The sequence below is a fragment of the Neomonachus schauinslandi genome, chromosome 15 (genome assembly GCF_002201575.2).
Source record: "Neomonachus schauinslandi chromosome 15, ASM220157v2, whole genome shotgun sequence".
Classification (NCBI taxonomy): domain Eukaryota; kingdom Metazoa; phylum Chordata; class Mammalia; order Carnivora; family Phocidae; genus Neomonachus; species Neomonachus schauinslandi.
In genome coordinates, this window is record NC_058417.1 from 34,981,024 (window position 1) to 34,995,582 (window position 14,559).

A 14,559-nucleotide genomic window follows, 5' to 3' on the forward strand; every position below is an offset into this window, starting at 1 on the left:
TCACTAAAGGGTGTGGGAGATTCTGGGCAGAACACCCAGGGGCCTGCGCCCTCCTCCAGTCCACACAAGAACTTCTGGGGACAATGCCCAAACTCCCATCCCTCAACTTAGTGAGGTTTCTGTCTCCCCCAAATTCCACAGTGGGGTTGGGGGGCCTGCGGGGGAGGCAGGTTTCAAGCCCCAGACTTTGAACTTGGAAACCCAAGTCCCGAAGCTTGTTCCTGAAAGATCTTCTAAAAAGGGTTAGCAGGGAGGGGAGGTTGAGGATGGCTTCTTCAGTCTGTCCCATCCCAAAGTATAAAATCAGGAAGGGGGAAGTGTCCTGTGCAGCTGGGCAAAGAGGCAGGTGGCCCAGGGAAAGCCTGAGGTCTGGGTTCATTTCCGGTCGCTGCTCAGAGCCCAAATCTTCCCTCTCTCTTAGCCTCGGGATCCAATCCTGTGGTTCCAGGCCCCTCCCCGTCCCAATATTCAGGATTCCCAGGCAGCTTCCCACACCCCATCCCCCACACTCTTTTGCACGTGCTAACCGGCTTATATCCCGCAAAACCCACAGACACCCCTACAGTGGAGTAGTGGGAGGATTCCCTACAACAGCAATTCTAGGCAAGCTGGGGAGAGAGTGGGAGATTGGGATGAAGAGGAAGAGGATGGAAGAGAAGAGGGCGGGGGAGGAGGCAGAGACCGCAGGAAGGCCGAGATGCAGGAAGCAGCTGGGAGTGGGGGGAGGCTTTGTGCCTGAGTTGTTCTCTGGGTCCTAGGTTCCACACTGTTCATCATTTCCTGGGATCTGTGGAGTGAAGCAGCGCATCTGGACCTGTCACGGTCGAGGGGGTGGACCTTAACTCCCAGCCCTGGCAGCTGGGGACGGGTAGGGGCAGCCCCAGGTTCCCTGCTGTGTATTATATGGGGGTTGGGGAGAGCATCACAACAGCTTTCTGGGTTGCCAGGACAGGGGATGTGTAGGTCACTACCATCTTTCCCCCTGCCTCCCTAACACACACTTGCACAACAGTGGCCAGGAACCTTTCGATCAGAGACCCAAGCTAGAGCTCTCACTGGTGAAACTTTGGCCCCAGGCCTCCAGAATTCCTCCTCCCAAACTCCTTCTTCCTGTTTAAGAGTCAAGAGTGCCCAGGTAGGGGCTTGAAGACAGGGATTCCACCCCCTCCCTGGGTGCAGGGCAGGCTGGCGACAGGACACCCCCCTTTCAAACTGCCAAGGGGCAAAGGCCAGCTTTGGGCTGCCGCCTGGGGGATGAGGATCATTTCCTTTCTCTGTTCTCCTTCCTCCTCCACCACAAGGCCAGAAACCCTGGGCTAAACTTTCACACCTTAGAAGATTGCAAAAGGTTCTCCATGAGAAATTGTTAAAATGCAGATTCCTGGGCCGGCCTCTGAGATTCTGCTTCCCAAAGTTTGGAGGAGGGCCCAGAAATCTGAATTTAAAAAATTTTAAAGTGCCCAGAGATTTTGAGGCTGATGGTCTTGAACCACAATAGGGAACTCCAAGGGCCTTGAAGGCAACGATCCTTTGCCCCGCCCCACTAATCTCCCTTCCCATTTGGGGAGGAGAGGGGCCCACAATGAGACCACTGGGGCTGGATTGCCTCCCCCAGTATTTGGTGGGGCTGTGCTTTTGTGGGTTGTGATAAGCCGCAGTCAGAGGTTGGGATGGAAGGGCTGAAGACGACAGGCCAGGACCGGAGGGGTCAGCGTCAGGCAGTCGAGAGGGACGGGCAGGGGAGGGGATACATTCGGGAGGAGGGGAAGGGGAGGGCTCACAGACTCCGGCCCCGGAAATCCGATCCCTTTAGGACCCAGAGGTGCCAGTCCCCCAGCGGCGGCGGCGAGAAGGGCAGCCGCTCGGTCTCGGGCAGCCGCCGCTCGGGCAGAGCCAGAGAAAGACCGAGGCTCGGGGCGCGGGGGGGAGGGAGGGAGGGAGGGTGGCGCGGCGGTGGAGCGGCCCGGGCCGGCGGAGCAGTCATGGGCGCCGGGGTGCCGGGCCCCCCGAGAGCCGAGGCCCCCGGCCGGGGTGGGGGACGCCCGGGCTGCCAGCCCTGCTGACACCGCCTCGGACGATGTGAGCCGGCGCCTCCGCCGCTGCTTCGCGGGCAGGGCGCGCGGTCCCACCGGCCCCGGCCGCCGCCGCTTTTCTAATTTGGGTGGGGGCGACCGTAGCAGGCCGCTCGGGCTCTGAAAGAGGGGCTGGCTGTCTGTGGCAGCTGGATTGGGGGAGGCGACCCACACAGGGCGCTCGGAGATTCCCCCCCCCCCTTTTTTTAAGCGGGGTTAACTGTTTTTGGCAGCTTGGTTTGGGGGGAGCCTAAAAAAGGCCTTCCGGGGTTTCTTTTCTCGGGGGGAGGGGGCGGTGGTCCCGACTTGGCCAGCCGCCTGTTGGAGGGGGGGAGCGGGAAGCGAGGGGATGCGCCCCCGTCTCCCCCCACCATGATGAAGACGGAGCCGCGGGGGCCCGGGGGTCCCCTCCGGAGCGCCTCCCCGCACCGCAGCGCCTACGAGGCGGGCATCCAGGCGCTGAAGCCGCCCGACGCGCCCGGGCCCGACGAGGCGCCCAAGGCGGCCCACCACAAGAAATATGGCTCCAACGTCCACCGCATCAAAAGTATGTTCCTGCAGATGGGCACGACGGCGGGGCCGCCGGGCGAGGCGGGCGGCGGCGCGGGCCCCACCGAGGCCCCGCGGGCGCCCGAGCGCGGCGTGCGCCTGTCGCTGCCGCGGGCCAGCAGCCTGAACGAGAACGTGGACCACAGCGCCCTGCTCAAGCTGGGCACCAGCGTGTCGGAGCGCGTGAGCCGCTTCGACTCCAAGCCCGCGCCCTCGGCGCAGCCCGCGCCGCCGCCGCACCCGCCGTCCCGGCTGCAGGAGACGCGGAAGCTGTTCGAACGGAGCGTCCCGGCGGCCGCGGGCGGCGACAAGGAGGCCGCGGCGCGGCGGCTGCTGAGGCAGGAGCGCGCCGGCCTGCAGGACCGGAAGCTGGACGTCGTGGTGCGCTTCAACGGCAGCACCGAGGCGCTGGACAAGCTGGACGCCGACGCCGTGTCGCCGACGGTCAGCCAGCTCAGCGCCGTCTTCGAGAAGGCCGACTCGAGGACCGGCCTCCACCGTGGGCCGGGGCTCCCCAGGGCCGCGGCCGCCGGGGCTCCCCAGGTCAACTCGAAGCTGGTCAGTAAGCGGTCCCGGGTGTTCCAGCCGCCGCCGCCGCCGCCGCCCGCCCCGTCGGGGGATGCGCCGGCCGAGAAGGAACGCGGCCCCGGAGGGCAGCAGCCTCCGCAGCACCGAGTGGCCCCTGCCCGGCCGCCCCCCAAGCCCCGGGAGGTGCGCAAGATCAAGCCGGTGGAGGTGGAGGAGAGCGGGGAGTCTGAGGCCGAGGCGGCGCCCGGGGAGGTGATTCAGGCGGAGGTGACGGTCCACGCGGCCCTGGAGAATGGCAGCACCTTGGCAACCACTGCCAGCCCCGCGCCGGAGGAGCAGAAGGCCCAGGCGGCCCCCGAGGAGGCCACGGCGACCGTGGCGGCGCCTGAAAGAGGGGTAGGCAACGGCCGGGCCCCGGACGTGGCCCCGGAGGAGGCGGATGAGTCCAAGAAGGAGGACTTTTCGGAGGCAGACTTGGTGGACGTGAGCGCCTACAGTGGGCTGGGGGAGGACTCTGGGGGAAGTGCCCTGGAGGAGGACGACGAAGAAGACGAGGAGGATGGGGAGCCCCCCTACGAGCCCGAGTCGGGGTGCGTGGAGATTCCGGGGCTCTCGGAGGAAGAGGACCCGGCCCCGAGCCGGAAGATCCATTTCAGCACGGCGCCCATCCAAGTAAGTGAGCCCCCCTCCCCGCCCCCGTGCCGCCCCTGCCACGTGCACGCCGTCGCCCCCGCCTTGCCAGCCGGGTTTGGCAGGCTGAGTCAGCCCCTGCCACCCAGCCCCCTTCCCAGAAGTTACCACCCTGAGGGGGGCGTGGGGGAGTTCCAGCTGTTTGTCAGAGGGGGACGATTTTCAGGCCCCAGACGAGGGCGGCCTGCCCCGACCTGCCCTCAGGTTCCTCTGCCTGCTGCCTCGCCCTGGCTCCGCCGCACCCGCATCCCGGACACCTGCTTCCCCTTCCTCTCTCCCAGGCTCTCTTCCTCCAGAGGCTGCTTGAGGCTGGGGCTTGGGTGGGGGGAAGGTGTGTGTCTGTGTGTGTGTCCTCAGGAGACCCTCCCCACATTGGTCCTTACTCCACTCCGTGGGGGGGGGGGACAGTGGAGGAGCTTAGAAACACCCCCTGCGTTCCCCCTATAGAGGAGGGAGGAGCCAAGAACTTCCTAAAACGAAGGTGTAGGGGACCGTAACCCTCCTCCATCCTGTCTGTAGCCCCCACCCCAAGTTTGCAGAAGTGAAAGAGGGAAGCAGGTCTTTGAGGGTGAGCTGAGCTGGGGCCATGTGACTGGCGGTGGGGGAGAGGCCTGGTGCTGGGGCCCTGTTCCCTGGGGTCTGTGCCGGGCCAGCTGGGGAGGTGGAGGTGTTGGGTTCCGCAGGCAGCAGGCACCTGGCCTGGCCCATGAGGGGGCTGGGCCTTGGGCAGGGCACAGAACAGAGGGGTGGGGCCGGGAAAGCCCCCAGGATGCCCGGCAGCTACCACATGCCTTTGCTCTTGGCTGCTCAGTAGGGCACACTCCCATGGCCTTGGCAAGCTCCAAGCGCTCTTGCCACATTCTCTGGGTGCCCTGAAAGACGGATGGGAGCTGCCCCCTTGGGGGTCTCTTCCCCCATCCCCACCACCACTCTTGGCGATTGGTCCGTGGCTTGTGCCAGCGCCCTGAGATCCTCAGAACAGTGCCAATGTGGGTGGTGGGGACATTCCCGGGAAGAATTAGGAGCCCTAGGTCACCCCTGCTTCCTGCCACCCTCCAATCTTGGCTGGCGCATCCAGCCTAGATGGCCCTTTCTCAGTGCCCCAGGCTCAGCTGTGCCCAGCACCGGGTCCGCTGCAGGAGGGGGTCCAGGCCCCAGACTCTCCTAGGCCTGGACCCTGCCTTTACCTCTCCCCAGCCAAGCCCTCGTCTGTCTGCTCAAAGTTTCCATAACTGCTCCTGGACACTGAGGCCGCCCACGATTCCTCCCGGCCCTCCTGGAGTATCAGCGGCTGCCCCTCTCCCCCGCCCCCACCCCAGCCAAGGCCTGAAAGATGCTACTCCGCCAGGCCAGCCCTCCCCCTTCTGGGGCTGCGACCTTATAAGTCCTTCCTCCTCCCTCCCTGTCCTGAGGGCTACGGGATCCTGGACTGAATGGAGGATAGGGAGTTTCTTGGGACCTGAGGAGTCAGGGCCCCCCGCACCCCTCCTCCAAATCACCAGTTCTCTGAGCGGCCTGATCCAGAGATGGAGTTTGTTGGTCTTTCAGTCCTGGGCCTCTGACTGTCTATATTTGACACCTTACCCTGATTTTTGGGTAAAAAATAGCGCATGATTTGGAGCAGTGCTCCCTGGTCCCTGGTGACTCTTGCTCACACGAGTGCGGGAGCCAGTGGTCCGTGGTGCCGCCTTGGCGTGTCTGACTTTTGACCTCGCTGGGGATTTCCTCCTCCCCACCCTGGACAGTGGGTTCCAGTTTTTCCCCCTCCCTGCCCCCACCCTGCATTGACACTGATTCCCGGGTCTGGTGCCCTGCGGATGACCCAGTTGTTGCCTTTGTGGAGGCTTCTGCTGAGGACAGAGAGCCCAATTCCATGTTGTCACTTGGGGCAGGGGACAGGGCCCAAGCCGCTGATCGGCTGGGCACGTCATGGTGGGCAATGTGAGGGGCGGTCTGGGGCCTCTGAGCCCGAGGCCTGGGTTTCCTGCAGGGGGCAGGATTTGATCAGCTGAGAAGAGAGGGGAGGGCAAAGCCCGGGGCAGGCTGGGAGGGTGTTTTGGAGGTCACAGTGTGTTCACTGCCTCGCACACACGCATCGGGGAGGGCACCACAAAGACTGAGGGATGAAGGGACCCTGTCCCTTGGAGCAGAAGGTGAGGGGCAGAGGACTCAGATGCAAAAGTGGGCCAAAGCCAATTTGCCAAGCCCAGGGCATGAGTGCAAGGGGGGGACAGAGTCACAGGTGACCCACCCACCAGGGCCCAGCTGGGTGCAGTCTCATCCTGCCCTGCCACTGGCTGACCCAGGTGACCTTGGCAGCAGACCTGGCATCTTATGCTGTGTGCAAACTGGATGGCGCATCCCTCCAGGGGCTCGGAGGCCAATGGCCAGATGTCAGGAGGGCAGTCCGACCACTGCCCGACTGACGACGAGCTCTAAGGGCCCGAGCTTGGTTTCTCTGATGTAGTGAAATCGAGGGCAGTGAGTGAAGTGACCACATAGGCCCCTCCCAGCTGCACTTCTAATCCTGTGAAACCCCACCGTGGGAGCGAGGCTCTGGTGGGGGGGAGTGGAGGATGACACTGAGTGAGCCCAGACAAAGGCTGGGACACAAGTCTGCTGCCTGCCAGGGTGCCCATGGGCCTGCTCCTGGAGGAGAGGGGGCCCTGGCAGGGGCCTCGGGGGACACGGAGCTCCATTCCAGCTGCTCAGGCCTCAGGCCCAACTGTCTGATAGAGCTGCTCCCACCCTTTCTCACCCCCGCTTGGCTCCAAGTGGTGCCAACCTGTCGCTGCAGGCCATGAAGCATGAACGCATCATGGTACCCCAAATGGTGCTCATTAACCTCCCACTGGGGGTACCCCCGCCTGGACCCAGAATTAGGCACTCCCACAGAGCCCCTGCCCTAGCCTCTCTGTTCTCTGGAGGAGGTTTGGAATTCCCCTTCTCACTGAGAGACACAGGAAGGGGACAGCAGAGGGGTAGAACAAGGTAGGGCTGGCCTTAGGGCCCCCATGCAGACTGGGTTCACTGGGGACAAAGTCAGAGAGGCTGCCACCTCCCTGAGCTCCTTGCTTTCACCAGGGTCCTGGGCCTCTGGCCTGGGCCTTCTAGTGCACTGGGGATAAGGGGCACACCTCAGAGCCGCTTCTCAGGAGGGAAACTGAGGCCTGGTCATGCAGGCAAGGCCACGTGGGCCTGGCATTCTCCCCCATCCACCTCCTGCCACCTGAGGGACACCTCAAGTGGAGGGCTGCCCTTTCTCCATGGGAAGATGGAGGTGATCTTTTCTGCTTCCCTCCCCCACCCTGGCTTCAACTTCAGGTTCAGGTCAGCTGGGTCCTGGGTGCCCCCGTCTTCTTCTGTTCCTCTCTCTCTCCTCCTCCCTCCCCTGTCCCTGCGTCTCACACCTGCTCCCCCCTTTCTCCCCATCTGGCATCCTCCAGGATCTTCTCCATTCCTACTCCCCTCCTCCTCTGCCCCTCTACTCCTGCTCAGCCTGTTCTTTCCACTCTCCCGCCGTCTGTCTGGCTCTCTGGCTCCCTGTGTTTCTTTCTGCCCCAGTCTGTTGTTGGTCTGTCTCTGACCTGGAGGTCTGGCTTCCTGAGTCGGCTGGTTTCTCGAGGATTGCCCTTCCTTTCTTTCTACAGCAGCCACGTGCACGCCAGTTGGGGCTGTGGGGGAGAATAATGGTGTGGATGGGGCAACTGCGTCCCTTTCTCCGGGGCCCTGCGGGCTCGAGCAGCAGAAGGGCCTGCCGCCCGAGCTGGGGTCACACTGGGGCTGGGGGAGGCCCGGAGCAGGAGAGGAACGCCAGCAGGCGCCGGGCACCAGCCCTGCCCCTGCCTCTGACGAGTGGCCCCTCCGCAGGTGTTCAGTACCTACTCCAACGAGGACTACGACCGGCGCAATGAGGACGTGGACCCCATGGCTGCCTCGGCTGAGTATGAGCTGGAGAAGCGTGTGGAGAGGCTAGAGCTGTTCCCTGTGGAGCTGGAGAAGGGTGAGAGGCCGGGGGCCGGGGCCAGGCTGCAGGGGCGGCGGGGGCGGCGGTGGTGGTCGCCTCTCTGGCGCCAGCTCTGCCCTGGTCCCCTGTCAGTGCCCCCAGCCAAGCGGACTGCAGCAGCCCCCGCCCCCCCTCCCCCGGGCCTGCCGTACCCTGTGCTCCTTCGGGTGCCAGGTCCCCAGCGCCACGTGCTGAAGGAGCCGTCCCAGCTCACTTACACGCTGCAATAGGTGCGGGGCAGGGAACGGGAGGGGCCGCTAGGACAGCACGTGGACTCAGGTCAGTGGGGTCCCCAAGGAAGTTATGCTGGCGTTGAGCTCTGAAGATGGGAATTCAGGGGAGCATGTGGGAAAGAGAGGAGAGGCTTGGCTACATTTGATCACGAGGGCAAGAAGGGTATGCAGGGCCTAAGACCATGTGGAGGACACTGTTCTCTAAGATGGACAGGAAACCATGGCACGGCGTGGGAAAGGTATTCTAGAAGGACCACGTGAGGCTGTGCTGGGGGGAGAAGGGTCATAAGTGGATGGAGAGAGACCACAGTGTGGACAAGATGATGGCCATGTGGGAAGTGCATGTACTTGAGAGATCCTTGGGGGGTAGAATCTGCAGGATCTGGTGGTTATTTGGTTCTGGCTGAGACGGTGAGGGGGAGGGAGGAGTCCAGGCGACTCCCAGGCCCCATGAGGGAGTAGCAGACGGGAAGAGCCTGTTTGTGGGGGAAGATAAGAGTTGGGATGTCAGAGACCCATGAGACAGGAGGGGACAGCTGTGGAGAGAAGAGCAGGAGGTCTTGGGTCATGGAGACTCTAAGTATGGATGAGTCTGTGTAGAAAAGAAGACCCCCCCCCGCCACGCCTTTCCATCCCTCTGGATCCCTTATCTGTGTGTACAGTAGACTCTGGCCCCCCCCAAGACGCCCGGGCCCCCCTCAGCATGCCCTGCTGCTCATCGGTTCTTGTGAGGGGCAAAGGGCAGGGGGTGACCCAGGAGCTTCCCAGTTGGCTTGGCAAAGAGGGGGTAGACAGAACAGTGTCTCTGCCCCAGTTGTGGACCTCCCCTAAGCATGGGGACTGCTGCCTGAGGTCGGGCCGTGCCCTGGGGTGAGGTTGGGGTGGGGGGGTGTCTCTCACTCTGTCCCCTGCAAGCCGTGGCTGGGACGCCTCACCTCACCCCCACCTCCCAACACCAGCCTGTCCTGATTTTCTGCTCCACAGACTCCGAGGGCCTGGGCATCAGCATCATCGGCATGGGGGCCGGGGCGGACATGGGCCTGGAGAAGCTGGGCATCTTCGTGAAGACAGTGACCGAGGGTGGTGCGGCCCACCGGGACGGCAGGTACCCCCTCCCCCTCCCCCATCAGCTGTCAGCTGCAGGCCAGGCCACCGAGCCAGGATGGGCCCCTGTCTGTGTGGGGTTCAGGTGTTCGTGGAGCCTTACTGTGCCAGGTGCTGGTCCAGGGGGTACAGCAGTGAACAAACCCACTGGGAACCCTGCCCAAATGGCGCTTACGTTCTTTGCGGGGTGGGGAGGGGGCTGCACGGAGGCATTGTATGTCCTGGTTTTGGGCGTGTGTGGGCTGTGGAAGGGAGAGCACAGCCATGGAGTCTGTGTTCCTGGTGGATACATCTGAGCTTTTTTTTTTTTTTTTCCACTGAGCAAATATCGCTGGCTCTGTGGCAGGGCTGGAGTCAGGCCCTGGGGAGTCAGTGACGGCTTCCCTTGCCCTCGGGAAGCATGTGGTGTGGTGAGGCAGACAGACATCCAAGTGGACACGCAGCAAATGTGGGAAAAGCACAGGGTGGCATGAAGGCATAAAAAGCAGGACTTGCTCTCTCTGGATAGCAGGGAAGGCTTCCTGGAGAAGTGATGTCAGAGCTAAGGCCTGAGGATGAGCCGGACTTAGTTAGGCTGAGGGAGTAGAATGTGCAAAAGGTTCCAGGAAGGGGACTGAAAGCCCGCAGGTATGGCCGGAGCCTAGAGAACAAGGGGGATGCGGGCGTGTGGTGTGCCTGGGAGGAGACTGCTCCTTGTGTGAGCGCACGTGTGAGCGTGTGTACCTGTGTTTGGCCTCTGAGGCTGGAGGGGCCAGAAGGTTCAGGAGGGCCTCCTGGAGCCCTGGGCACCCAGCGACCCCTCCGTGGGCCACTCCACTGTGTATGTATCACAGGGGGGACGTGGGAGGGGCTTTGGGGCATTCCCAGCGTTATTGGAAGTTGGCAGTTGATATCAGGGGAGGCTTGTGGTGGCACCTCCAAACCCAGACCCCCTCCATATGACAGAGATGAGTGGGTGTCCCTGTAGGGGCTGGGTGGCTTTGGGGTCATGTTGCTAGAGCTTCTGCCTGCTGTGGCCCAGGTGGCGTGGGGAGTGGACAAAAGGCCGGTGACAACCCGAGCTCTTTCACTTACGCCCCCCCCCCCCCCCGTTTGGACTTCCAGAGCCGTTCCTGTGGTCCCCTGTTGGCTGTTGGCAGCGTGGGGAGTGTGTGCACGTGGGAGAGAGTGCCCACATGCACCAGGGGGTGAGCCGCTCACAATAGGCCATTTCCTCCACTTCCTCAGAGGAGCCCTGACAGAAGGCCTGGAGCACGCAGGGGGGTGGCAGTGGAGGAAGGAGGTGGCCAGGGGGCCTGCCATCCCCCTCGGCGGGCCAGGCTGGCCCACCCCCATCTCTGTCCTTCTGGGGTGGGGAACCAGGGCTTCTGCTGCCACACCCAGAACATGGTGGGGGCTGCGCCCGTCTCGGGGTGCGGCGAGCACAAGAGTATGCCATGGGGGTCTCAGGCATTTGGGAGAAAATCTTCAGATCCATAAGAGGACTGCGTGTCACCTGTGCTTTGGGTGTGCGTGGTGGCCACGAACTCTGTGGGTGTCACACTACTCCGTCGGGTGTGTTGGAGGAGGGGACGAGGGTGTGATTATCACACGAAGTGTGCTTGGTCCAGCCTGTCTGTGTCGGATTTGCTTGCCCAGGTCTCACTGCCCAGTGGTGGGTCCGGCTGATCCCTGACCCTCTGGCCCCATACATTTTATGCAAGTAGACAAAGTACCAGGACCCAGTGGGGACTGAGCCTCAGGTTCTGATGGAGGGAGACCACCGCCACCTCCGCTCCAGTTCCCCTGTGACGGTCCCCTAACCAGTGTGGCCTCTCCCAGGATCCAAGTGAATGATCTCCTGGTGGAGGTGGATGGCACGAGTCTGGTTGGAGTCACCCAGAGCTTTGCGGCCTCTGTGCTCCGGAACACCAAGGGTCGCGTGCGGTAAGGGCCGGCAGGGCCCAGCTGGGTGGGGAGTGGGAATAGACGGGAGGCCTGGCCCTCATCCCGCCTCTCTGCCCGCCTGCCCACACCCGGATAAGGTTCTGGGTGGCCCACCTTATAGAGGAGCCTCCATGGCCTCCCTGTCGGAAGGAATGGCTGTACCCATAGGCCTGCCCCACGCGCTGCCGGCCACCGGCGCTCGGGCTCTAAGGCCCATGGCCTGCTGTGCCTCCAACCTGGCCTCCTTCCCCTGCCTGTCCGTGACTCAGTCACTGAAGAGCCAAGACGTGCATGGAGAATGCCATCCAAATTGGGGTCCCCCCACCAGGCACTTCATCCTTCCCTCCTCACCAGCTGTGTAATCCCGGGAGGACTCCCCTCCCCGGGCCTGTCAATAGAGGGAATTGGGTTAGAGGCTCCTTCTGTCCCTCTCTGGCATAACATTCAGGGACCACTCCCTGCCCTCTCTAAAAGGGGCACTGCCCCCAGGAAAGGGTGGTGGAGAGAAACAGGATGTGGGTGGCCACGGAGAGGAGGGGCTAGTGCCTGGAAGTTCCACTATTTCCTCTCCATCCTAATCTCCACTCACCATCATCCCGCCCCTTCCTGAAGCCTGGGGGCTTGGAGCTCACCGGAGACACCCCTCCACAGCCCCACGGCAGGGCGGTGGGGAAGCAGGCTGCTGGGACGGGTCAGCTTCACCATTCCCCTGCCTCGTTTTCTCGCCTGTGGCGGAGGAAGAGCCCTCTGCCCTGGCAGCCCCTGAGCTCCTGTCCCCTGCAGCCCAGCAGGGGGTTTGGCTGACATCACCCCTCCCCAAAACTGGCTGCGAGGGTTAGTGGGCCTTCTGGCTGTCCAGGGAAGGAAACCCAAGAAGGGCCCCCAGCTCCCCCCATTCATTATTAACACTCCACAGCCTCTGGACTCAGCCCTCTCATTTCACCTCCCTTGGGAGGGTCTGAGTGTGGAGAGGGGAGCACCAGCCGGGAGGATAATGGTATCACCCAGGTGAAGACAGAGGCAGGGGGATGACGCTTGTGCCCCTGCAGGTTTATGATTGGCCGGGAGCGGCCAGGCGAGCAGAGCGAGGTGGCCCAGCTAATTCAGCAGACCCTAGAACAGGAGCGATGGCAGCGAGAGATGATGGAGCAGAGATACGCCCAGTACGGGGAGGATGACGAGGAGGTAGGGACTCCCGGCCTGGCCGGCAGCAGCATCGCCCCCTGGTGGCTGGATGGAGCATCACACCCATCCTCTGCCTCGGCGCCTTTCCCAGGCCTCGTGAAGGAGGCCAGGGCACCTTTCCCTATCCTGGGGGCGTCCCCAGACTGAGGGAGGAGATGCAGACCCTTCCTTCAAAGAACCCTTAGTCTGATGGAGGAGTCACACTCTGTCTTCAGAGAGCCTTCCTGCTCCTGCAAGGAAAATGCAGTTCCCTCCGAGTCCCTGCTCTGAGAGGAAGGCATGGCCTCTACCCTCAGGGGACCTAATCTGAGGAAGGAGGTGGCTCCAGACCTCAGGGGACCCGCAGTGCGAGGGGAAAAGCACAGGCGGTTTCTTCAGGGGTCCCAGTCTCATGGGGGAACTACCAGGCTGTTGGGGGAAGACCTAGACCATGCCACCGGGGTGGCCCCAGCCCCCTGAGGCGTGACCCACAGCCCTGGGTAGCTCCCGGTCTGACACTGACAGGCTGTTGCCAGTCTAAGCCCTGCTCTTCGGGGCTCAGGGGGGCTGAGGTGGGCAGGGTGCACAGCCTCCCTGCTCCCTTCGCAGACAGGAGAATATGCCACCGACGAGGATGAGGAGCTGAGCCCCACGTTCCCGGGTGGCGAGATGGCCATCGAGGTGTTCGAGCTGGCGGAAAACGAGGATGCCTTGTCCCCTGTGGACATGGAGCCTGAGAAGCTGGTGCACAAGTTCAAGGAGGTGGGAAGAGGGGGTCCCTCGGGTGGCGGAGGGCAGAGGCAGGCCATGACCGACTCCAGCCAGAGCTGAGCACCCGCCTCTCTGCCCCCACAGCTCCAGATCAAGCATGCTGTGACTGAGGCAGAGATCCAGCAGCTGAAAAGGAAGGTAAGAATGTGGCACGGGGAGGGGGGGCATGAGGGCTGGGGGGATGACCCCCCCCCCCACTTCTCACCTGCAGACACTGACACTTGTCACCCGCAGGCAGAATCAGAACAAGCTGCTGCTCTGAGGCAGGGGAGCGTAGTGTTAAAAGCTTGAGCTCGGGACTCCTGTGTGCCCCCGTCCACTTGCTGCCCTGTGCCTCAGTCCCCTCCCCTGTAGAATGGGATGATAATAGTGCCCACACTGTACGTTCCGTCGTGAGGATTAAATGAGACAAGGCATATAAAATCCTTAGCACAGCACCTGGCTCGTAAAAGGTGCTGAACAAAAAGTCGAGCTATGAGCTACTAGACCGAGTGACACCAGGTCACTCTAGGTGTCGTCACATTGCTCCTGTCCCCCACCTGTCCTCTACAAACAGGCTCAGCAATCACTGTAAGCTACCTAGGGATACACGCACTGACACATGCCAGCCTGGACCCGGGCCTCCTCACCGGGCTGTCTGGAGTCACCTGCTCCGTGGTGACATGGAGACAGTGGGCCGGGCTTCACGTGACACGATACCCAGGGCAGCAGCCGGATATGTAGCCTCCCGCTACGTTCGTCTGCCGGGAGACACACAGGCACAGCCCTCTCCCCGGAAGTGTCACAGGACATGTGCATTCTCGTGCTCCCCGATGGTGACACTTGCGACATACACAGACGCACACGTACTCTGCACCGACACCCCCTCGAGGCCCGTTGGGTGCCAGCGCGCTCGCAGGCGGCCGACACGCAGACTTCACCTTGCCGGTCTGCACCGGGCCCCTGCTGGGCCTGGACGTTCGGTGTCCCAACTGCCACGGGGCTTCCGGCGTGGCGGGGAGAGGCGGCTCGTGGGGGCAGCGCGGCCACGGGACACCCACCTCACATGGAGAGAGGGGAGGTCACAGCTGAGCCTTGGGGAGCAGGCAGGGTTTAGTGACTGAGGCCGAGGAAGGGCGCCCCCCGGGGGCGAGAGGGTTGAGCCTGGAGGAGGCCCGCTGATTGTGGGTCCATTCCTGTGGGCACGGGGTGGGAGGCTGAGCGGGCCTGCAGGGGTGGGGGTGGCGGCTGCGGCTGGCAGGGTCCCGACTCCCCACGAAGGACTCTGGCCTTGGTCCCGTGGCCACAGGGGGACTAGAAGGGGGAAAAGGTCACTGCCTACGCGGTGGAAGGACATGCGGGTGGGCAGGACTCGGAGGCTGGCAAAGCAGCCGTGCTCGTGGTGTCCTGGGGGGGGTGGGGATGGTGGCCCGGGTTGCCCGGAGTGCAGGCAGAGGGTAGGAGAGGAAGGGCGGGTTGGAGCTCATTTCTGAGGTCGAGATGACAGGCCATGCTCCCGGGTGGATGCAGAGCAGGA

The 14,559-nt window shown here is 63.1% G+C and overlaps 1 protein-coding gene across 2 annotated transcripts in view; it reads left to right on the forward strand.

Moving 5' to 3' along the window:
* Positions 1-1,960: 1,960 nt before the first annotated feature.
* PPP1R9B (protein phosphatase 1 regulatory subunit 9B) overlaps positions 1,961-14,559 on the forward strand; it is a 16,486-nt gene continuing 3,887 nt past the window's right edge. The window contains exons 1-8 of one of the 2 annotated variants that reach the window (XM_044921903.1): positions 1,961-2,650; positions 2,849-3,821; positions 7,710-7,842; positions 9,063-9,183; positions 11,004-11,108; positions 12,158-12,293; positions 12,882-13,034; positions 13,128-13,181. In XM_044921903.1, the coding sequence (XP_044777838.1) occupies positions 2,445-2,650; positions 2,849-3,821; positions 7,710-7,842; positions 9,063-9,183; positions 11,004-11,108; positions 12,158-12,293; positions 12,882-13,034; positions 13,128-13,181 (1,881 nt within the window). In that variant the 5' untranslated portion in view covers positions 1,961-2,444. Of the gene's footprint in view, positions 3,822-7,709; positions 7,843-9,062; positions 9,184-11,003; positions 11,109-12,157; positions 12,294-12,881; positions 13,035-13,127; positions 13,182-14,559 lie in introns of both variants that reach the window. The other variant, XM_044921902.1, reaches the window with a different exon arrangement.